Source organism: Botryllus schlosseri, chromosome 14, assembly GCF_051294905.1.
Source record: "Botryllus schlosseri isolate E-star chromosome 14, Bs_hap1, whole genome shotgun sequence".
Lineage (NCBI taxonomy): Eukaryota > Metazoa > Chordata > Ascidiacea > Stolidobranchia > Styelidae > Botryllus > Botryllus schlosseri.
Window position 1 is genome coordinate 15931939 of NC_137249.1, and position 23901 is coordinate 15955839.

Below are 23901 nucleotides of genomic sequence, written 5' to 3' on the forward strand. Positions count from 1 at the left end.
CTTTGTTCTCAACTTGCAACCCAACGGCGCTCACTCGATGTACGATCCATAACAAACAAGTGTTACCCGTGCAACTAATACATGCTTCCCATGAACACGATAGACAGATTTTGAAAAGGAAAACGGAGATACATCTGACATTTATAAGTCAGCATTCAAGTACAATTTTGAAAACAAATATATTACCTTGCCCTTTCTTATTTCTACACAACCGTTTTTAACTGACAACTTCACAAAAGCTACAAACTGGTTACACGGTCAACACTACGGAGCACTGCGTGAACGTAAACACTCTGGTGTATCAGCTGTAGTAAGGAGAAACGACCTCAGGATCTTTAGGGGCTTTGCGGAAAAGGAAGATCACGATGAAGATGACCATAATAGCTCATAAAAGTGTTTTTATGTACTAAACCATCATTTGGATCACAATGGTCGAAGTTTCCTGACAATTTTTCAAATCTGAACAACCCTAATGATTATAGTTGTGTAACAGCGCAAAAAGCCCACGATTGTTGTAATACGAGATGCCTGAATCCGAACAACGAATCTCACCTTTGATCTCCTGAACCTCCGTCGAAAACTCGATGTTCGGCTGCAGTATGTTGAAAAGCACCCAAGACTTGGATCGAAAATTTGTGCCGTGGAAACAAACGACGATCAACCCATCGCCGTGGAGATAGGCGCTTCCGCCTAGCAACAAGGACTTGTTCTGCGACTTCCGGCTGCCCTCGAGCCCGGCGACATTTCCAACCGCTTTCGAGATGGCTTTGAAAACAGGCGGCCAATGCCGGCGATGATCGTATTGTTTGCCTGTGCGGAAAAAGAACACGGTAAAAATTCGCCGACAAACATCATTTGACAAATGTAGCAGGTAGCAATCGGTTGAGGAAAAATACACATCGTCACAGCACTTAAAGGGGTACTGTACTCGAAATATGATATGGTCTAAAACTGAAGTATAAATTAAAAAGAATTCTGGCAGCCATTTTCCTCAGCAAGCTACCGTATTTGAAATGCAGCTAAAAGATTTCTACGAGCTGTACCATTCCACTCAACCTCTATGGCATCGAGGTGACATTCTCGCAACATTTAGCCACAAAGTCGATCCGTCTGTACCTGATTGCTGCAACTGCTGCTTTGTGACGGCCGCCCTTGACCTGACCGGGGAACTTGGCTGTGAACGGCTTTGCGTGAGCGAGGAAATGGCCCGGACCGAGCTGTGCAGCTGTTGCGCAAAGAATTCTTCCAGCTTGGACAGCATCTTGATCACGTCCGGGGTGCTCGATCTCGATATGGAGAGCTGGAAGACCCGCCAACCGAGATCGCACGCGACGTACACGGTTCTATGCATCAAGAAAGCACTTGTAACCAAAGACTGCCGAGTGGAAATGCCTAGCGACACATTACGTTTATATTACACGTTATAGTTAATTATGGTATATATTATTTTTTAATATCAATTATGGTAGATTTATTGCACATGCAAGATTACGTGCAGCGTCGATATGGATAAGAAATGACATTGCCAGTCAAGGCGGTAAGTGAAAAAATTTCTAGCTGGATATGCATCGATTCAATTTCTACTTACAGGGTAGGCGCGATTATGTTCACAATAAGGTCAGCCTTGTTCAAAATGAGGTCAGTCTCGTGTGCACAATAAGGTTAGTCACGGCAAAGAGATTTGTAGAGAAAATCATGATCATCCCACCCCTTGTCGATATCGCTCGGAAGGCTTTTCTCCGGGTCGCACCATTCGTCCTTGAGCTGAAATTTCAGCTGCGTAAGCTGGCCCATCATGACGCACGCGCCCATGTACTCGATTTTCCCGTCCAACGAGTCCGCCACCATTTCCAGCTTGTGGGAAGGCTCGCCTTCGGCCGGGTCAAACAGCCGGCCTGAAAAAAGATGGACGTGTAGGACGGAGTGGGGCACAAAAATTCACAACACTCACAGTTTGCTTGGAACTGATTCAGCTCGATCTGTCCGCCGATAATTCCGCCTCTCGCGTTGATTTGCGAGTTATCCAGCCCGCACGTTAGATAGATGTCCTTGAGCGAAGGGGAAATATTAGGATTGTGTACTTCCCGAATGTATATTAGGATTTTTCGTTGAAGTGCTTCTTGGAAGTATATTACTTTAATATACAATTGAAAAGTATATTCATATTGAAATAACTCGAATGTTTTTGTCTCGTGGCTTTGCCTACTTGCACTGTCCTGTGCAATCAACCACAGGAGAGACAATATAGGTATTTTCAGAGAAGAAACACACGGCGCAACATCTGTAAGATACTCACCCTGTCGCCGTTACTGTGAAACATCAGCCGGCCCGTGCTGCCCAAGGAGTCGCACGACCAAACCGTGTTCCCCATGACATTGCTCATGTTCATCTCCACTTCGAGACGCGACATGTTCATCTTCAACATCACCAACGCTTGCCAGTGATTCGGCGATCCCGTGCCGGAACTTGCGTTATCTGAGCACCCAGGTTCTCCATCACGTTTTGGCGACTCTGCGTTACAACCTCGATTTAGATATGTGTTTAGCAACACAACTCATCTGGGTAGTGAACCAGTTACATAACTCCTATTGCCAACAAAAGAGTTGTGTTTCATTGCACACACATACTTCAGTGCCGACATAACAAAAAGAATTGGGTCACAAAAACGATGACAGTCACAAGATACTGTCTGGTTACACTTCACCGCAAAGCCATTGCTCGTAGCGTCGAAAGAAGATGCAACTGGAAGAAAATATTGTGGCATGACTTTGTTAGAGAAGGCAGATTCTGCGGTTATTGTAGCGAGAAATATCAGGGTCTCAACAGGGGCATTATATTAATTAAAAGGCCTAAAATATTCAAAATGTATAGATTGGTTTTTCCTGCACTGCACATTGTCGCGTGAACTATTAGGGATGCTCTAATTCAGGTGTTTGAATCAGGAGGGAGGGTTGCATACCACAAGAGGGTTGTCTGCCTTATTTCTGGTAGTCACGAAGTTGCTGGGTTATTTTATTCAGTAAACGTAATTCAGTATTCAGCCGTGAGTAGCTCTGTGTGAAGGTGCTCATTTCTTTTTGTTTTGTAATAAACTTCACAAATTTACAAATTTAAAATTGTGCCGCAGTCATAAAAAGGTGTCAGTGACTTCATCATCCTCGTTCAAAATAATCGAACATACAAAAATTTCGAAATTAATATTCTTTTACACTACGATACAGCAATAAGACATGGAAACAAACCTGATTTTCCTGTAGCTTTGACGCTTGTCTGCCTGTGCGAAGGTGACAGCGGAGTGTCTGCAGTCAGGAAACTCAATAGGCTGTTTTCGCCCGGAGTAGGTAGCTGTGTTTTCGCGTTGGAACCTGTTTTCTTCTCCTTCCTGTGCGGATGAGGCGAATTCCTAGTGTAACAAATAATTGGAGCATGTCTCGAGGTGCTGACGTAACGCTCAAAATAGCGGATTACGTGGTTGGTTTTTCGCTTGCGTCGCCCAGGAACAGTCTTCTGGCGATGCTTCGCCGGTACCACGCTTTTGGGAACGCCAGAATTTCGTTGAGTCTTCTCATGTCGTATTTGAAAGCGGCTTTGCCTGTAGATGCAACGGGAACACTGTATAGCGCGAAACGAGCCAAGCCTGCCGTAATTTGCTATCCTCGTGTTTATAAGAATGAGCTATAATTAGATATTAACGAAACTTGGTTCAATGTCCCAGTTTTTCGAATTCAGTAATTCTAATTTAATTTGGAAATAACCGTGTAGCTATAATTCTAATTCTACTCTAGTTTAAAATAAACTTTGTAGATGCTATTCTAATTCTAAATCTGCTTTACGGGCCCTGAAAAGGAAGAAAATCTCAAAAGAACCTCACTCTCCAGAAATTGGCAGAGAAACAGCTGGTGAAGTACCCGTTCGTCAAACTATTGATTTTCCCAAGACAGGCTTTAGGGCTGGGCTAAATCGAGTGATTTGGTTTAGACTTGGGTACTAGGCCTAGAATCAAGATTTCGAGTATCACCCATTCTGCTATGACATGGTTATGGACGGAAATTGTTTAAAATTCAAGTTTGCCAGCTCTCCACTACATTACAGATAAATTAACAGTTTCGAACACACCTATTTCTTGGCACTTGTGATAATGCTGTCGCTTGTTCACAACTTTGCAGAAATGTTATTTCCAGCTTTGTACTAGATGTTTTGTGTCTCAGATATCACTTACCGATATCCAACAAACCGGAAACATGCATGATCGCGTTGTCAATTTTACATTTCGTACTTCCGGACGATGACATCAAGTCGCCGACAAGAATCGCGTCACCTTTTCTACTTCTCACGAGTGTGATCTGTAAGAATATTTTCGCACGTTGCAAGCGTGAGACAAGGTGGCAAGGTGAGACAAGTAGACGTCCACCTGACTTAAACAGAGGTATTCAACCTATGGGCCATGGGCAAGTATTCAATGGGGCGCCGACCTTGCTGCTATGTATATAGTCGGGGTTGCCGTACAGTATTCATTTATTAAGATTACAGTAATTTTCCATGTATAATGCGCAAAATTTTACCGATTTTTTGCCCTAAAATAGGGGGGTGCGTATTATGCACGGGTACAGCAAGCCTTGAAAAAAAATCCCTCGATCAAAAACTTGAAATCACACCTTTCTTCATGTTTGTTTAAATCGCGCATCACCTCTAGCCATTGGGCCCCGTAATTCGTATTATAGAGTGTAACGCGCTGCCAAATAGAGAAGCGTGTTGCCAATTAACGAAGAGCGAGTTTCTAATTAACGAGAGTCGTCTGCGAAGCAGGCGATCACGCGTTGGTTTGCCGTTTGTACGCGAGCGAAATTAGGTCGCTGATTGCTGCAAGCGTGCTCGGCAATCCTTGATGATTCATCGCGTTAACGACCGGCCTTAACAATCGCATACACATTACACAAGAGGCCATGTGCGCAAGATATAATCGCTTGCGTAATCAGACGCATCTCCAACAGGACTGGTGCGCCCGACATAACCGTTGGCCTGAGCAATCGCATCTGTAATTGTAACAGGCCACGTGCGCAAGATGTCATGTGTCGCTAGCCTGAGCTATCGCGTCGCCGACCTCACAGGCTTTGGCTACTATCTAGTATCGTTTAGAGACAATGCCGTTAATTGTATTATGATTAGCGATCGTTATGTCACGATTGTTCGACAGTGACATCGCAAAACAGAACAACATCGAATACTAAACCGCAACTATTCATGTACTCATGTACTGCGAATGCAGGGTGCGTACCATACATGGGTACAGGCTTTTCCCCAGAATATATACGTCATTTTAAGGGTGCGTATTATACATGGGGGCGCACTATATTCGGAAAATTACGGTAGTTCTTATTTGGAACGGCAACGTCTGGCGGTAACAGGGGCTTCTTCTAACCAGAGATTTTTTTTCCGACCATCCTCCTAAATTTTTCACTGAGCGTGACTGAGCAAACGCCATGTTTGAAGCTATTTAGTGGGGCATGAGCAAAAAGAGATTGAAATCTCTTGCCCTAGAGCAGTTTTTCACAAACTTTTGTTGAGCGCGTATCGCTGATTTGTTTCTTGCTACTCTGCGTAGTGCGTACCACATACCTTTTAAATCACTTATTTGACTCAAAAGTGTTATTACTTATTTACTGAAAAAGGTTATTGATGATAACACCAATGATAAACAAGTAACACAATTTACTGTGTTGGATGCAGCTAATTAATCTGTAGAAGCACGTTTATCTAAGCCAGGGGTCGGCAACCTTTTGCTAGTCGCGGGCCAAATTTCAGGTGCACAATATTTTGGCGGGCCGGACCGGAATTTTTCTTAATACTATAGTTAACAGTCACGTCGGTATATTACCCTACAATGCTGCAATCTCAATCATACAAATCACAAAAAGAGCAAAACACATGTATTTACACTTCAACAACGCAGGATAAATGTGACACTTGGCGCAGCAGCTTGCTTTGTGATAGATTTTCAACTTCTGGCAACAAGTCAGATGAAGCTAGAATCAGGCCATATTCAGAATGTGTGTTGGGATACGTGATCTTAGCTTGCTCTTCGTGAATTTCATTGTTGAAAACTATTGTTCACATGCGCACGTGCTACCAAACGTCGATGCTATTTCTTTTGCATTGTTGGTCAAGCTGGGATGAAGACCCATTTCAAGAACGTACTCTTTGTCAAAGTCAATCAGCGATATGCTCTTTGTATGAAATTTGTCATTCAATTCAACTGCATGGCATTTCAAATGGGCCCATTTGAAATTTTCTGGCAATGGTATTGGCGCCCACATTAACCGGTGTACTGGGTAGTCAGAATTTATTTTGTACAGAACGAATGTCGGAAAAGTGGATGGAAATTCATTAATTAAATTTGGTATATCACAGTTACAAATGTATAGTGCTGGTACTAGGTTTACTCTCCTCCAGTATAGGAAAGTGAGCTTATTTAGTTGTTTCCCCCTGAAGTTGCAAATTCAATTTGTTTAGATGTGACGTTAAATGTTCTACGAAAGCAAGATTAGATACCCATTTTCGATGACAAGATTATGAGTCGGCGATGTTTGTATTTTCAAGGAAAGTTGCTATTTCATTTCTCAGTTCATACACTCGTGCAAGCATCTCGACGTAACAAAGCATGTACCCGTTTTGCCAGTGACACTTGCAACCGACGGGTTTGCCCAAGACACAGAAAACTTCAGAAGAACGCATATTGCTTGGAATGCCGAACAGCTTCTTGTAGTTGAAGTGCTATATGTTTCGTTGTTCTTGTGTTTGAAATATACGTGACAAAGCAATGCTTATTGGGGTAGGCCTATCTTTACTATTGCTTTTGGGTCTTCATTCATTACAGTGGAACGTATTGACTCAAAGGCTTTTCGCGTGCGCCTTGTCAGGAGTTAGCGACACAAGAAGAGCTTACTGAAATATAGACATACGAAAACCAAATTGGCAAAATATGACGTAACAATGTAATAATAAAAAGGATCGCTAACAGCTGTACCGGTACTCCGGTAGTCATAACAAAGTGACAAGAGAAAATCAAATCATACAAAACACAGACAATTAGCGGTATTTTATTTAATATTTTAGGATTGCATAGATAGGCCTACTCTTTGTGCTTGTTATTGTGCCGTTAACTCTTTGATGGGGGCACACGGGGGATCTTTGAGGTGATGGATTCTGCTGTGGTGAATGTGGTTCTGAGAGCAATATTCAAGTTCAGTACCGCCAGTAACATTTGAGGTATCTCTGCGTTGCTCTGAGAGCTATTAAGGTGATTAACATTTAAAAAGTGGTATTCTGTGACTCACGCAGCAGCCTGATTCTAAAATCGGAATATGACGAACCGGACCAGTACGGGGCTCGTTCACTTTCGGACCAAATACCCTTTTTCTCCGTAACGCTGTACTGAGTTTGGTCCGAAAGTGAACGAGCCCCGTAGGTGCGTGAATTACATGTTCCGGAATCATCATCCGTAAGTGGAAGAAAACATTATAAATTTTGACATTTTTCGAAGCAGTGCTGCATTGCAGATTGGAACTCATTACGAAACGGCGGGCCGTATTCTTGTGGTAACTAATCATTTCGTCGCGGGCCGGACGATTTCGCTTGGCGGGCCGGATCCGGCCCGCGGGCCGTAGGTTGCCGACCCTTGATCTAAGCTATAGCATTACTCAAAGCACATCAGAGATTATGTCTAGATTCAATGTGACGACCTCAGCACTTGGCTTAATGGCCATCAATAGTGAGAATTCTTGTTCACGCACTCATGTCATAAAAATTGGAGTTCACACACACAGTTCTACACTGACGTATGAATATAAGCCGGCGGTCTTGTTGGCAAAATATATATGTAAACCACTTCACCTTGACAAACTCCAAATTCACGCTGAGAGAGTCACGACGCCCGCTGCCGGTTTTGGAAAACGGCGAATCAGAAGAGCCGGGACTCCCGATAAAACTGGCGCTCAGGTCCAAGGGGTATGCCGAGCCAGTAGACTGTTTGCCGCCATACGGGTGGAAGACGTAGATCGAAAAGTCCGATAAAACGGCCGAGAACGTGAGGCCTTTTTGGTGTTCTGTGAAAAAAAATCATGTAACCGAGATATCAGGTGCAGAAATAATCAAATACTCGGAAGTAGACAAATTGATACGCCATCACAACCATCAGCTTAGCATTATTTCAGAATATCAGGTAAAGCTATCAAAATCTAGCCATAGTCATCGCCATGGCTATCAAATGGACAACATAACAATGTTACATCGTTTAACCATGAAATTTTTAAACAGAGGACTAAAAAAGTCATCACTTTCGCGAAGTCATAATCATGACCTCAGTACTTGAAATGTGGACAAAAATTCAATTTAACTCAAACCTTCTTCGAGTGACATTTACTAATCACACGATCTGTGACGACTGATTGACGTGTATTGTTGTGGCCAGACTTGGACAACTAGATAATTGTAGTTGTGCAGTAAGACCAATTGGTGCAAAATACCCATTTTAATTTTAATTTATTTGGGATATGTTTTTATGCTCTGAAAATACTAACTGCCAGCTGTATCGTGCGAGCCAAGCCTCTACAGACATTTGCCACTCTTAAGCTTATCAGTGTTCTTCTTACTGTACTGTCAAATTATGGTCTGTAAGTGTCAACACTGACGCCTTGATATCCAACATTTTTTCTCCCTCCCTATGCACACATTGAAAATATTGCTTATTCATGTTTTCGTAGTGGGACAAATTTAGTTCAAATTCCAACAACCTATCAATCTCTAACGACATGTCGAATACGTACGTCCCCCTGCCGAAAAGCTGCTTTCCGATTGGTCGCTTGACTTCGAGTCTTCTCGCTCTGAAAGAAAATCAAGTTGAGATCGAAGTCAGACTCCCTACTATGAGACGTTACTTTTTTCTCTCGTCTCTTCGGTAGAAAAAGGCAGTTCTGCTATGTCCTCCGCTATGCTGCTGAATTTCAAATCGATGTTCGGTATCTGGAGCAGGCATTCGACACGGGACATGGGGACGCAGTTGAAGCGAACCTGGGAATGAGACAACGCGAAATTTACACATAGGCAGAGACTCGAATTTACCGCGACATTTGGAAACGCATTCACAAATAAAGCGTCGGATGGTGCTACTTCACTTTCATATACATTTCATTGAAATGATCGCACTGAGAATGTACTATAAAATAGCATCTTGTGCGTTAATAATAAACAGACACTTGGGAGCACAGAAGTTTATTTATTTCCTGAAGCTATTAACATCACTGTTGAGATCAAGTTACTACCTTCGAGTCACGAGTCATTGCAGATTTTGACTCGAGTCAAGTCAAGTCAATCGATTTTTAAAGTTGACTCGAGTCAAGTCAAGTCACTCGTTTTTGGAGGTGACTCGAGTCAAGTCAAGTCACGAGTCACGTCACAATTCAAGTCAAATTGAATTCAAGTCATTAGATTTTGCTAGCCGTGTGAAAGACAGGATAATTGGCCATATCTTGAATCAAATAACTAATATAAAATTAAATATGCCTGCAAGAAGGCATTGTATCCCTCACGCACACGTAGAACTGCTAATAAAATACGTGAGTAACTGTACATCATGTACCTACATGCTACAGTTGGTTATTAGCAGCAAAAATATAGGACCTAATACGAAGCTTCGAGAAGTTGTAACAAATTGATATGGCACAATATCAATAAACACTACCCATCTACACATCCGTGAGAATATAAACGCACAAACTATATTTGTTCGATTTAAATCATACAAGAGGGTTGGTAAATATGAGCACTGTGCAACGTAAGCATTGAGCCGTCTAAGAAACAGAGACACATTGCTACTACGTTGCCACCCTACAATTTCAACAACGTAAGCTGTGATCGTTTAGTTTGCGGTCAATTTATTTGTGATCTAACAATGGAGGTAGTATAATGTCGAATCAGTGAATGAGCGGTTGTTCTCACAAGTGACACCGGCATATCTCGAACAATCCGAACATACACAATATACAGTCATTTATTTGATACCGCTTACTTGATGACTTGAAATTGACTCGAAAATTTTGCTCCGAGTCACGAGTCAATGCACATTTTTGAAGCTCCGAGTCAAGTCAAGTCAAGTCATTTTTCCGAAGTGACTCGATTCAAGTCAAGTCATACAAAAATGTTGACTCGAGTCTGACTCGAGTCAAGTCATGACTCGAGTCATCCCAACACTGAATAACATGATGAAATCATTCTAGCTGGTCCAAAATTTTTGGTCTTGAAATTACGGACATGCATGCAGTGCTGATTAATAAATCAAATAGTCGGCTTTTGGTGGGCACAGGCAATGTGAATGTGAAGTAATGTTATTCTTTAGATAAAATCTCTGTCCCAGTAAAACTGTAACCAGTTTTGAGCGTCCAAGCATTCGAACAGGACTATCACTTATTCAAAACATCTAAACACCGTTATTACCTGAGAAGGCTGCACGTTAACCTCAACAACGACATCTAGAGGCAGGGAATTTAAAGACGACTCGGAGGACAGGACTGATCCTTCTTGCGGCGATGGTTCTGCTTCCTCGTTGAGTTCGATATCAGAAGTTTCCTCTTCCGAGTAGCCTGACGATCCATGCACTGATCCTGAAAATACGGCGAAATAGTCAATTCCTGAATATCTCAAAATCAAGCAGATTATTTAACCATCAGAGTGTTATAACTGGGGATTGTCTAAAGAGCTGTGCTACAAAAATACAGACGGCGATCACCACAAAACTTTGTGCCAGTTTTTTTAGTCTGATATTGGACGATGCTACTCTCGTGATTTTTTGACACTGTTTGTGGTCAGTGTTTTACAGCCCAAAGTCAAATTTGGGAAAATTCACAACAAAAAAGCCATCGAGACTGATGGAAGAATAATTATTTTTGGGTGAGATAAGGCCGTGAGGATAGAGTACAGGTACCATGTTAGTATGTTTGAAATTCCTGATGTTTTTTCAAACTTTTGACTTGCTAGTCCCTTTAAAACCGAACCCAATACCTTGTCTCGAAGAATTGACGGACGGCTTCTGCGAAAAGCTACCCCTCGGCGTCCCTGGCGCGACGACTTCATTCAACGTCTGCTCCAAAAAGTCCAAAAGGTACGGGCTGATCACCATCTCCGGCAGAGACTGCAAATTCAGCTTGGCCCGTACGCACGCGCGTTTCGACCCAGTCACAGAAACTGCGGGCTGAGGGTCTTTCTCCTCGGAAAACTGCGACGGGCTGGACACTTCGATTTGGGGTATCATCGGGTTCAAATGACCTGGCCCGGGTTGAACCGGGGGTGTCACGTATTCCGGGGTGTTCTCGTTTTGTTCGGCTACAGTCTCCATGGGGCCTGGGGGGAAAGCGAATGCCGCCCCGTCTTTTTTCGGGGGTGTCGAAACGGTGGCAGAGGACGCGGAGTTGTATTGGACAGACACGTCCAGCCCGGGGATGTAGAACACTGTGGTGTTTTTGACGAAATTGCGAGTTTTAGACGCGGGATATGTGGACTGCCTGAAAATACAAAAAAACAAGACGGAATTTACAAAAAATTTGTCAATGTCTCAATGTTCTACTGTATCACTTCGGAAGCTAATGCAACTGTCTGTAAATGTCGACCAGGGCTGATTATGGCGCAGTGTGACGCCACAAGTACGACTTCACGCGTATAACTGATATGGCAAGTTCAAATATGCACCAAATACGTGACCACCAATAATAATAAATTGCCAGTTCTACATCACATAAAACAATGTTCGGTAGCTTTTCGCCCCTACCTATTTCATTGCACGTTGTGACAATGTTATGGTTTGATTACGATTTCACATATATGTCATTTCTAGTAACGCGCAAGGCTTTGTATTACATGTTTTGTATGCCGCCATACGACTAATCTAGGAGAAAATGATATCAAAAGTATAATTCTCGTTGATAAATTAACAAGTAGTGATCATTAGAATCATAATAATTCGATTCATATCCACAATTCATATTTGAGTACTATAATAAATATAGTGCCTAGATCTGATTTCTGAAAATATAATTAGAATTAGCTTTGCGGGAGCGATAAAGATATGTCGAGCTAGATAAGGGGGTAATGCGTCGAAAATGTTTGCTCTACATCGTTATCTTGGTACATCCACAATCACGGATCCACAATCGTACACGGTGAATTTCCAATCGGAATGCGGCCAGCCACTCACATCATTCCATAATCGGGCCTTGGCGCTGGATCGATTTCTTGCAGATGTGGGTGACACTCGATTTTCCCACCGTCTACGACAGCCTTCACCTCCAATTCCAACTGGATTTCGGCTTCCGGCGGACAGTTCTGCAAACGCAAATAAATGCCGCATCTGACCCTGTTTTCACGCTGTTTACTTTCGCCCTAGGTTTATACAGAAATTGAGACGAAATTGATATACTTTCTCGACTACTGAGATCATGTAGTTACAAACAAACTTCAGTTCTAACATGGAAATCATACCTGCAATTCCGATGCGCCAAACATAACTTGACTTTCAAAACCACATTCACTAAGTATCGACGGCAATTTAAATTCATATCTCTACGTAACTTGACTTTGGAAACTACATTTGTGCGATATTGACAATTTAATATTCATATCGCTACATGGTGCTCTTCTCTATCAATTTTCGTTTCAATGTCAAGAAATTTACAAATCAGGCACACAAAAATAGTCTCTAACGTGTCGAATGAATATATCGACGAGAATACAGCTTTCCGACTAATTTTGACAGATCAAACGATGCATACAACACAGAAATCACAATTTGAAAGGGCAAATACCTGAGACAGATTCGCGAGGCTGGTGTCCGACTTTGTCGACGGAAATTGCGTCTGATTCTTTACTTTCTTCGAAACTTGTTCCTGGCCCGTCAGAGGGGAAATCGGCCCGTCCACTTCATCTGTTGATAGTTGACGAATTCAACTGTTGAGCGAAATGAGCATAGGCCTAATACCAGACAGCGTGACAGCGACGATACACAGTAATCGTGTTAAGTTAAGCGCATTAAAAATACTTGACTCATACTAAATTACCTTCACCAGTGGATGCATCGGATTCGGTGTAGCTTGACGTCTCTTGTAATCTAAAACAAAAGTCCCCGGTCATCGGTAGCAAGAGATTCACGCAGCCAGCATACGATCGACTTGTAATTCGTTCTCACATTAATTAGCATAAAAGCTTCATTTCGGCACAACACACTGGTTTTCAAGGTCATGGCCTTTGCCGACAACAAACTCGGCATCCTGTCCCTTTCCCCAGCAATTTAATAGCAGTTCCTATGCCGTTTTTTTAGTAACAGACCATCAAGGTATAATAAACACATCTTCCATAAAATGCTACAAGACTGATTTGCTTATGACACAGTATGACAGGACGAGTAAACAATTTTTAGCAAATGTTCGATTACACAAGTCATCAGTCTATTATATCTCCAATAATGACATAATAGAATAATTTAGTCATATAAATGCAATAGGGTATAACAAACTACTTGTTATTTAAAACACATTGATTTTGTTAAAAAATTCAAGTTGAGTAGCCCTGCTATAAAACCACTATTAACTGACCCATAATTTTCGTCACGAATCCTTGAGTCCGCGCCGAGGAAGTCTCCACGCGTGTCCAACGGCGGTCTGCCAGCGACGTGGTGTGCGACGGAGTCTTCGGCGCTGCGGGAACCACGTAAGTCGCCCGCAATTCGCCCGTCGCCGAGGTTTCGAGGCAGCGTTGAGTATTCCGATTTTGAATATTTTGCCGACACCTCGTTCCTGTCATGGAATTCAGGCTAACTTCTCCCCAAATCACGATACATATATGAACTTTCCAAATACACCATCCAAACACTCAGAATTTTGCAGGTAAAATAAACGTACCCTGCGTTAAAGACGGTGGCAGATTTTGCTCTGTGGTGGGTATGCTTTTTCTTTTGATTCTGCACGAAAAAATGGAATTAAAAATCATTGTATCCAATCCAAGGTTTGGTCCAGATCACAACAACAACAACATGTGACAAAAGCATTGAAACAGTATATTTCAATGCTTTCTCCATTCATCCAAGGGGTCAGAATCGGACTTGTGTGCAGGCCGGCATGGGCTCTTACGAAAAAAAAATGACAAGATGTGATATTATAACAAATCACTCCCCAGCTATAATCATTGTGGAGCAATACAACTGTGCAACAAGCGTCATCGATATGACAGAAACAGCCATTAACTGGTCGGGCAGTACCGATCAATAGAACACTCCAATAATATCAATCAAACTTTGAGCAAATGTCAAAATGCTCGCCTGTGCATTTCCCCGTGTGCTCGACCTTCTCAATCGACTGCGCACGACTTTACGAAAATTCGAAGACAGAGCCGCCTCCAAATCGTGCAATCTCTTCTCTTCCTCCGCTACAGTAGATGGCTTTGCTCCAAGCTCCCGTAAATCCTTCACCACTTTTGCCTGCATGTTTACAAAATCATAACCGTGCACGCGCTTGACAGCCGATTATTAAGATAGCCTGAGCGATATCAAATTTCAAACTAGGACCAATGTAACTCATTTTGCTGATAAAACCGGTATTTTCTGAAATTACCAAAACGTAAAATTCTTACGACCAGAACTTTGAATTGGTGGCAGTACCTAGAAAAGGTCATCAACAGGCTCAATCATAGACTCAATACCGAAAATAAGGAAAATCCAAGGACACAAACATAAAGCAACAAATTTGAGAAATGCATGAATTATTGTCTTCAAAATAAGGACAAATCTGAGAAATAATGACGGTATGGCAACCCTACCTGTTCGTTAATCTCGTGTTCGATCCAACGGTTTTTCTCAACCTGCGCCGACAAGGGCAGCGGCTGGGCGCTTGACGAAGACGCGCTGGAATAAGAGAACGTTCTTTTCACTGCGCTTGGAATGCCGTCGATTTCGTCTTCGTGGGCCGCGGCCCTGTCTTCTTCGGGTTCCGGGCTGCCAAAGTGTCGGATTGTTATGCCGAGAAATTAGGAGGATAGGGACGAATTTGTTTTGACCGACCGCAAGCAAAGTTTGTTAGTAGGGTTACCAGAAAATTCAGCCCTAACCCGAAAACAATAATACATATATAGCAAATTCCAAGTGCCGAATTCACCAAGTGCCATTCATCATAATTCACACTCATATTCAATGAAACAATCATTTTCTAATTTCACGCGACAATATTGATCCACGGTTTCATAATAATAATAGTTATTAAATTTCTGATGCATAATTCACAGGGTTGTAATGACTCGACTCGAGTCCGACTTGAGTCACGTTTTTCAGATGACTCGACTTGACTCGAGTCAATTTGTGTATTGACTCGACTTGGACTCGCGTCATTGCGCATGACTCGAACCAAGTCATATGACTCGAGACTCAGACGACCACGACCGACGTTTCATTGTAATTCGAGGAATAGTAAAGTAATCACACTATTGGGATTTCGTCTATTGGTACCGGTACTTGAAAATGCGTCCAGAAACTGCTAAAAATGACGAAAATTAGTATATTATAAATGCGAACCATTCGATATCACCAAACAGGGTTACAAAAAGTGGATTTAACAAGCCTTTAACTGGAAACTGGGCAGTCAACACAATGACTTTGACTCGACTCGAGTCATAATACCATGACTCGGACTCGACCCTCTGCTGGGTGACTTGGACTAGGACTTGACTCGGTGGTGAATTGAAAATGACTCGACTTGACTCGAGTCAAAACTATAAAACTGAGATTGACTTGTGACTCGGAGCATTATGACTTGGTTACAAGCCTGATAATTCACCAAATGCAGAATTCAGCATGCCAGTTATAATGGAATATATTCATTATGCCATTTCATAACCCAATGAAAAGATAGTAAATGTAGACAAACTGCCACCATAATCTCAAGATATGAGGAATTCCCAAGAGGCACCCAATATGACTGTGAAGAAGTGCCTCACCTTTATACTATGACATTCTAGTATTTGCATGAATGAAATGATTATATCCGCAATCATATACAATTGATATTCATTCCAATTTATGGTAACTGAAGAGTTATTCCGTTAGAATGATTCCAACAACGTGGAAGTGTCATGGTCTCTGTGTGTGCAAGACAGGCTCTCGTATGTTACGCGGACGAGGTCAGGTTCGTCGAAAGACAAAAATATGCAGCGGAGTAGCAATACAGCCTCCTGGAGTCATATTGCACATGAATGACATCGCATTCACATCATCGCTCTATGTTTCAAATATGAATCATTTTTTGCTTTGCTACCGCAAGGAAAATATTGCAAGTCAACCATCATCCAAAATAGTTTAGTATTTCTCAACCGTGAACATTGTGGTCACTGCTCGTTCCCTGAATATATTCGTAGTCTTGTGCAATGCGTTTTCCGTTAGAAAATCGTTCACTGACGGGTCTCTGTTCAAACCTCAAGTTTCGAGTCAGATTCGCGCACTCTGGTTGAGATATTTTTGAAAACAACGTTATGCAACTATGATTAGGTGACTTATATCGTTAAAATATGACACAAAGAAATTGGGAATGGAACTGATAATTTCATCCGAAATAATTCAATTGTAAACGCGGAAGAATTTCCACACAGTATTTGAGATATTTGCGCAACCGATCCATACCATACCAATACCATACTATGCCCTGCCTAAAACATATCGACGTACATGTTGATGTCAAGTCCCTCGTCGTAAGAATGCCCGTCTTCGCCGGTGATCGCAAGCAGGGTGTCGGTGAGTTGGGAGAAATACGATCCAATTTTCGTGTCGAAATGGAGGTCCATGCCCTTCATTTGCAGAGCGACGCTGACCGACGTTTTTGCGATGGACGGAACGCCTATTTGCGTGTTGAACGTTTGCGTGTCCGAGCTGATCTGTGGGTAACATTTGATGATTTGATGCAAGCCTAGTATTTTAAAAGTGCAACGAAAATGGAGAATCCATGCAGTTGGTATACACTTAGGAGTAAGTGAATGAACTTAAATGATGTTGGATGTTGTTTTGCCCTGTTAGAAGCGTGAATATGCCGTAGTCAAGTACGTACAGCAAAAGATTGCGACATGCAAGTATAGTGATGTCATGCTGTCGCATTTCCTTGTTACGTCAATCAATTCGAATTAAGAAAGGTTCGATGGCTAACATTAGTACCGCACAAATTCTCATAAATTATTGAAATAAGCAGTGACATAACATATTTAACATGTTTAACACGATGACTGCAATTCTGGGATGTCACTTTGCGTCACTTGAGATCGCTTTTAAAACTGCATTCGCTGCAGAGTATTTTCCGTTTTAAGGCATACCGGAGCATGCCACGAGGAATATAGTTGAAGAAAACAGAGAAGACTGTAAAAAACTTGCCTGGTAAGTGCCTTCCGGAACCACCAACGCATTCATGATATAATCTGCAGACGAAGTGTTCTCGCCGCACGCGTTGTGCTTCCAATCGTCCAACGAGGTTTGGAAGTCGTCGGCGAATCTCAAGCAGAAACCCTTCAAGAAACGTGACCTTGTTAGACATGCCAACTATCGAATCAATGGAATTGAATCAATGAATAGGCTCCAAGAACTTGCTTTATACGAGCATCACGTTAATACGACAAAACTAAGTTCGAAACAATGCCGTGAATTAGTTGAAAAATGCGATACACAAATGTCTTGGTCAAGCCCAGATGTCATCAGTAACGAAAGACTACGTTTTACTGAAGTATCCTTGGTGCTTTTACCAAAGTATAGACAGATGGTCAGTGGTTTTACTTCGAGTAGTAAAAGCAGTTTACTTTTACAAAGCATTCAAGTAGTTTGACATGTCTTAAAAATCAACATTGATTGAAGGCGTCAGTGTGCTGTAAATAACTGGCTTACCCGCATCTGCCCTTTGGTTGTTAGAGACTGAGTGTACGATGCGCTGATCAACGTATTGTCGATTGTCAACACCAAAGCCGAACGAAGCTCGTCTTGGTCTTTCACCTGAATCGTGCAATGAAGGATCAGAGAAAAATCGATTTACAAAGTAATAGAGCTAGGAATGGGACGGACAGGAACGTCCGAACTGCATGAGATTGTGAAATATCGCAAATACGAATCCCGGTTTAAAGTACATCAAACACAACAACTTACCTTATGAAGATATTCAAAATTAGAAGAACGTTTTGTGTTTCTCTCATCGAGAGGTATGCAGTGAGAGAGATGTTAATTTCAAACGGAAAACTAATATTTTCAGGTAAACCGTATGCAAGTCAATTTAAAAATGCTAAAGAGAGATTCTGAAATGCAATGATCGCGATAACACAGCCAGGTGAACCGTGTGTGCAAAGTTTTGACATTAACGAGACAATAGGACATAAAACTCGCGTTGCAACTATTTACAGACATCAGGAATATTTTATTGAATAAATTCAGATTCCAGGAGTCTTCGTCAATTCACAATGACACTCTACATCGAGCTGAATGCAATTTCACCGCACACCGACACACAAACGATAAACGAATTACCTGTTGTGTGTTGACTTTGTGGGCCACGGGCAGACATATGCCGAGGTCGTTGACGGAAAGCTGCAGGAAAACAGAGTTTTTCCGATCCGACCGGGACAGTGTCTGCGAAAATGACGGGGCGGCCTTGGCTCGGGCGGACTGAATCACGTTTCGAACCTGGGCAAAAAGAGGTGCATCATTGATCGAAGCGTACCAGGGTGGATCGTCGTCAGGTGTAAAATTTCAGCGAAACTGCTATACAGGGGATAAGTTACAGGAATGGTAAGTGAAAAGTAGTACGGGTTGGACATGTTACCATCAAGTTTCTGAGTGAAATACAAGAACGGGAAACCTAAAAAAAAATCAAAATTTCAACATTTTTTATCTGGTTGGAACTGTGTGTCTTTACTAAGTAGTTTGGTCTGAAAAAGCTTTTTTGACTTAAAAACTGACAAATTTCTACATTAAAAAAATTTATTTCAATGAAATCTGGACCTATGCACAATTCCAGTAGTTACATCACGCATTATGGTAGAAATAATTTAAATTTGTTGTAGTACAACAACGGAAAGACGCTTTCCTACATTCTCAGGTAGAAAGTGTCCGTCCTTACTAAGAAGCTTGCCAAGTAAGGAGAAAGAACGTTCGACAGCAGCATATATTGGCTGGCAGCACTGAATTGTGTGTACTGCTGGTGACACACAAACATCTACGACACAAAACGGAATGCCCGTTGCAAAGAAATTTTGACTTTGTAAACAATTTTTACAGTTTTTTACATAACGCTACAATTTTGACAAAATTTGACTAATTTTGACATCGCCCTAGTCATCAGCCATTTTGCATCAGCAGCAAAGATGTAAGCGATTAACTCGTAAAAGTAAGCGTTACCTTGAAGGAATCAAATTTTTTCAACTATTTTCCAGATCTTCATTTTTTCTTTTCCAAGTAGCTTTGATATAGCTTGGAAATCACTACTTCTACTTATAATTAAGTAGTAACTTTTCACATTAGTTATATTGGCGGCATAATGAATGATTGGAGGTAGTTTAATTTGCATCAAAATACATTTCAACACCCGACATCGGGTCATTTGAGTGAATTGTCTTCGTTTTTTTCAAAACAGCCGAGTATTTCAAGGCGTTCCATGAAGCTGGCTGGTTCGATTTCAGGTACATGACGTCCGATTGTCACTCTACCTGCTTTGCAGTTTGTAGCACGGCGTTGCGCTGTTCCTTCCAATCTTCGTAAGCGTTTTTATACGAGAGATACACCAAGATAGCTGTAAAAACACGAGGTATTTTCACACGATAGCCCACAGACAGCACCGAAAATAAAGACAACTTACCTTTGTCAAAAGCGGTGGGTTGCACGAAAAAAAGCGGTCTCGTCAGAGAAATAAGTACGATGCTATTTTCGCTCTCGTCGGGTTCTGACAACATAAAAAGATTCCTAATCAAGTACAATTAAATGACGCCGAAAAAATAAGCATACTTTTGATATTTCTCAAACGTTCATCCAGACTTTGCATGGATGTCTTCATCGGTATTTTGTGGCCGGGCATCCTTGGATTGTAACCGCTGGTCGTCGAAGAGCTCGCTGCAGAAAAACAGTGATTAAGATGTCACAATTTACAATGATATAACAATATTGACGAGTAGCATTGGCTCTGGCGCGTCTGGTCAAGAGTTGACAGTATGATCAATTGGCCATTGAACAGTAGGGCTCTTACAAAATGACTTTTTTTCTCAAATCGTACTGCCTACTTGATAAAATTGCTAGGTTACCTAATTTAAGCCTACACACCAAATTTGGTTCAATGCCAACCAGTTGCCGCATTGCTACAGGAGAAGAAAGTTTCTATTTATTATATAAAAATAAATAACAAAAAATTGGAAAATTTTCTGTTCACCAGATGAAAGTGTTAGGTTATCTATAGAAACGATGTTCACCAAATTTGGTTCAATTCCAACCAGTGGAAGCGGAGTTATTGCCGTCGAAAAATTTGGATTATGAATAAAATAGTATTTACGGTGACAAATTATTTAATTATTTATTATAGTGGTGCCCACCGTAAATACTATTATATTCAAATCCAAATTTTTCGATGGATATCACTCCACTTCCACTGGTTGGAATTGAACCAAATTTTTTGTTAATTATTTTTATATAATAAATCTGAACTTACTTCTGTAGCAATGCGGCTACTGGTTGAAATTGAACCAAATTTGGTGTGTAGGCTTAAATTAGGTAACTTAACAATTTTATCAAGTAGCCAGTACAATTTGAGAAGAAAAGTCATTCTTGAAGAGCCATATTGACCAGTCGCAAATATGAGTTAGCTAGGCAGTAATGTGAGCCAACAGATATGAATTTTACAAATTTTGATTTGGAACTGCAGCACTTTCGAATGATCTTGGAAACAGATTTCCTGGTTCATTTTATTCAAATATTATTTTTTACACCATGGTTTCTCAACTTTTTTGCTACACGGGCTGGTACCAGTGGCTAACTTCACGCCGTGACGGCTATCGCGAAACTCTAATATCTGCACACACACTGCAAGGATTTTGTCAACTTCTACCTCTATAATTGTTTCACCGACCTTTTGCGGCTGGGTCATCCTTCCCTTCCCTCGTGTTTTGCAATCCGATTCGCGTCGTGAAGTAGGCCAATTCCCGAAATTCGGCTTCGGCTTCAGGGTAGACCCTGTCGTGAACGAGAGTTCCCAGAGACAGCGTCAGATCCACTTGCGCCTTGCCGAACATTTTCAAATACTTTGGCACGTCGATGCCTGAAACATCCCAGAAAATCCGGTGACCCGCGCGAGACGGCTCGTAGTTAACGTCGACACAAACCTTTCTTTTTCCTTCTCGACTTGCGCCCCGCGTTCTGCATCACTCGATTCGACAGCTCAAACATGGTCTCACCCGTTTTTAATCTCACCGCGTTGAGCGAAGGCGTGGCTGCCGTGATTTGAATTCCCTGCATTTGCAAAAAAAGAGTGAAAAAGTAGCTTTACGAAAGGCGATCGGTTATAAAATAACGATACCTTGCTTAAAAATGATATTGAATCGATAAATTTTCGGATACTCAAGTATAAACACATAAAACTTCAACATTAACTCACAGTAAGTGGGAGACACCAAGTACTACTACTTTTCCAGAGTACTCAAGTGATTTCAAAATACTTGCACTTCAACGTGACATGTTTGTAGGTAAAAACTGCTCGCTTATTACATTTTCAATTTAGTGATGTAAGTAGTTATGAGAAATGTTTGCCTTATTTTCACGAGTAAAATTGTCATATCCACTATGAAAATACATTTTCGAAAAATTTAAGCGCCTTTAATCATTTTTTGCGGTAGTCCTAAAGATGAATCGCGAGATCTCAAACTTTGTTGACAGGTGAATGTCTGCCATCCTCGACCAGATCTAGAGCAATCTTTGTGTCTTTCTTTTTTTATTTCCACTTGAAATAGTTTTGACGTCTGTTGAAAACTGCTAATTCTACTTGCAATCGCGTAGAAATTTACGCCCGACAACTTTGACCTTCTCAGCTCTTCAATAATTTTTCTTCGCATATCCGAGGCACAATCGATACCTTACCTTCAGCTGTATTTGGAGCTGATAAAGCATCGGAGGTGAAGGCTGCTGCGATTCCGATCTCAGCGTGGTCTCGGACCAAAGCGGGACCGGCTTGCTTGTTTTCGAGACTTTTTCAATCATTTGGTTTATCTGCCGAGAAGAAGTAAAAATTTAGGTCACTAGGCATCAAAACGTTGAAGAATATGAAAAGCATGACGCTGTTTAGTAACAGTGCATGCGTTTCAAAACTGTTACCAATACACGATGTACAGCAAAAATCTTTCTGGTTTCTAGCAAGTAAATGTCAATAAACTATGTTCATCTGCTGTGTAAAATAACATTACTGTGTTGATACACAGTATTTGGCTAAAACACTCCACTACAAATAGTCAAGTTATGTCTTCTCTGCGCACACACTCACACCTATAAGACTGAATCACCAGATTGATTGCAAATATCAACAAACGCATAGCCTGAATTAAAATTTAGTAAGATTAGATTAAAGTTAATTTGAAAACAATACTTTTCGAAGCAAGCAAGGCAATCTACCTCTTTCAAGAACACTTCCTGCAGGAATATCAGTTGGTTCAACAGGTCCGTCGTGAGGCTGTGTTCGAAACTGCCGACTTCAATCGACAAGAAGAGATAATCCCCGGAACGAACCGCCACGCCTGTCAAAAAAATTTTAATTGTCAAACGCAAAAATCCAATTCACAGCGGTAAAGCGGTATCAGTGGCGGCCTTCAATGACGATTATCTCCGAGAGATTATGGCTTTTTTGTCTCCGACTTATTCCCCAATCAATAAACACAGATAAAAGTCCACAATCTGGCGTCTCACGTTCAGGGGTGCGTTGAATTCCATCGGACTTCCACGTCTCCATTACCGGGGTATTCGAGTCCAGTTCCCCTTGCTTGTATTCACCCTCGATTTCGATGGCTGGCAATCTGATCAAGGTGGAGGTCGGGTCGTCGTAGTCCTTCAAAAATGGGCAGAGGGGGTCAGTAACGAAGAAGTTCTATTATTCGGAGTACCAAGGTCTTCAACGACCAAAGCAGTGGCTCGTAACGGGAATCAAAACATTGACTCACGGTAGCTGTAAACTCGAGAACGTGGTCCGGCAGCGCAAACTGGAAAGAAGCGTCCATGCCAGTGCGGCCCTCGCCCTTCAATAACCCGGTCTTGTACGATGCGTGCAGTGAAGGAAGCAGGGAGGCCATGATAGCGACGCCGTCGCAGGTCAAACGAAACCTGGAGGCCAAGATCAGACCAGATAAGGAAAAGAAATGCCTTGGTTGGTAAGCTTTGTCCAAAAACCGCTAGGCCTGGTTTGAAGCCCGAAATTGGGGCGGAATGAAGTTTTTTTACAGATCCCGCAAATGTGGGTGCACATTTCTGGTTGAATCACAGAGGTGGTCTTAAACAATGAATACTTCAAGGTTTCCACTACTTCCGCTACTTTATCAAGCAGTTACGTTTTAGACTGTTCGAGCCTTTTTTAGATAAAACCACTTACATTTAACACTTTCAAAAGTAGAATGAGGTTTTCGGGGTATATTTACAAGACCAAATCTACTTTTGGAAACTGCTTACTAGAGCACTTTTCTGATCCTCATTTTATATTTCCGCATGTCAAGTTACTTTTCCTTTTACTTGATTGGCCATCTCTGTTTCCAGTCGAGTTCACACTGCTACCAAACTCGGAGTCTGTCTTCTTGTAAATCAATAAATGTACGCGAGTACCGGTACGTGGACATATG

General features: G+C 41.7%; 1 protein-coding gene across 1 annotated transcript in view; it reads right to left on the reverse strand.

Moving 5' to 3' along the window:
- Positions 1 to 23901, reverse strand: part of LOC145455873 (bridge-like lipid transfer protein family member 1) — a 72319-nt gene that overhangs the window by 8212 nt on the left and 40206 nt on the right. Inside the window, exons 45-77 of the mRNA XM_080333894.1 lie at positions 23233 to 23392; positions 22982 to 23120; positions 22691 to 22812; positions 22163 to 22291; positions 21412 to 21538; positions 21159 to 21347; positions 20048 to 20152; positions 19902 to 19985; positions 19753 to 19835; positions 18575 to 18730; positions 17945 to 18049; positions 17441 to 17572; positions 16748 to 16953; positions 14854 to 15028; positions 14357 to 14515; positions 13941 to 13999; positions 13635 to 13835; positions 13101 to 13150; positions 12849 to 12967; positions 12242 to 12369; positions 11053 to 11552; positions 10489 to 10655; positions 8934 to 9066; positions 8823 to 8879; positions 7891 to 8102; positions 4220 to 4343; positions 3469 to 3592; positions 3243 to 3403; positions 2297 to 2511; positions 1952 to 2048; positions 1709 to 1895; positions 1117 to 1343; positions 553 to 810 (exon numbers count right to left, since the gene is read on the reverse strand). Coding sequence (XP_080190020.1) covers positions 553 to 810; positions 1117 to 1343; positions 1709 to 1895; positions 1952 to 2048; positions 2297 to 2511; positions 3243 to 3403; positions 3469 to 3592; positions 4220 to 4343; positions 7891 to 8102; positions 8823 to 8879; positions 8934 to 9066; positions 10489 to 10655; positions 11053 to 11552; positions 12242 to 12369; positions 12849 to 12967; positions 13101 to 13150; positions 13635 to 13835; positions 13941 to 13999; positions 14357 to 14515; positions 14854 to 15028; positions 16748 to 16953; positions 17441 to 17572; positions 17945 to 18049; positions 18575 to 18730; positions 19753 to 19835; positions 19902 to 19985; positions 20048 to 20152; positions 21159 to 21347; positions 21412 to 21538; positions 22163 to 22291; positions 22691 to 22812; positions 22982 to 23120; positions 23233 to 23392 — 5090 coding nt within the window. The remainder of the gene's footprint in view (positions 1 to 552; positions 811 to 1116; positions 1344 to 1708; positions 1896 to 1951; positions 2049 to 2296; positions 2512 to 3242; positions 3404 to 3468; positions 3593 to 4219; positions 4344 to 7890; positions 8103 to 8822; positions 8880 to 8933; positions 9067 to 10488; positions 10656 to 11052; positions 11553 to 12241; positions 12370 to 12848; positions 12968 to 13100; positions 13151 to 13634; positions 13836 to 13940; positions 14000 to 14356; positions 14516 to 14853; positions 15029 to 16747; positions 16954 to 17440; positions 17573 to 17944; positions 18050 to 18574; positions 18731 to 19752; positions 19836 to 19901; positions 19986 to 20047; positions 20153 to 21158; positions 21348 to 21411; positions 21539 to 22162; positions 22292 to 22690; positions 22813 to 22981; positions 23121 to 23232; positions 23393 to 23901) is intronic.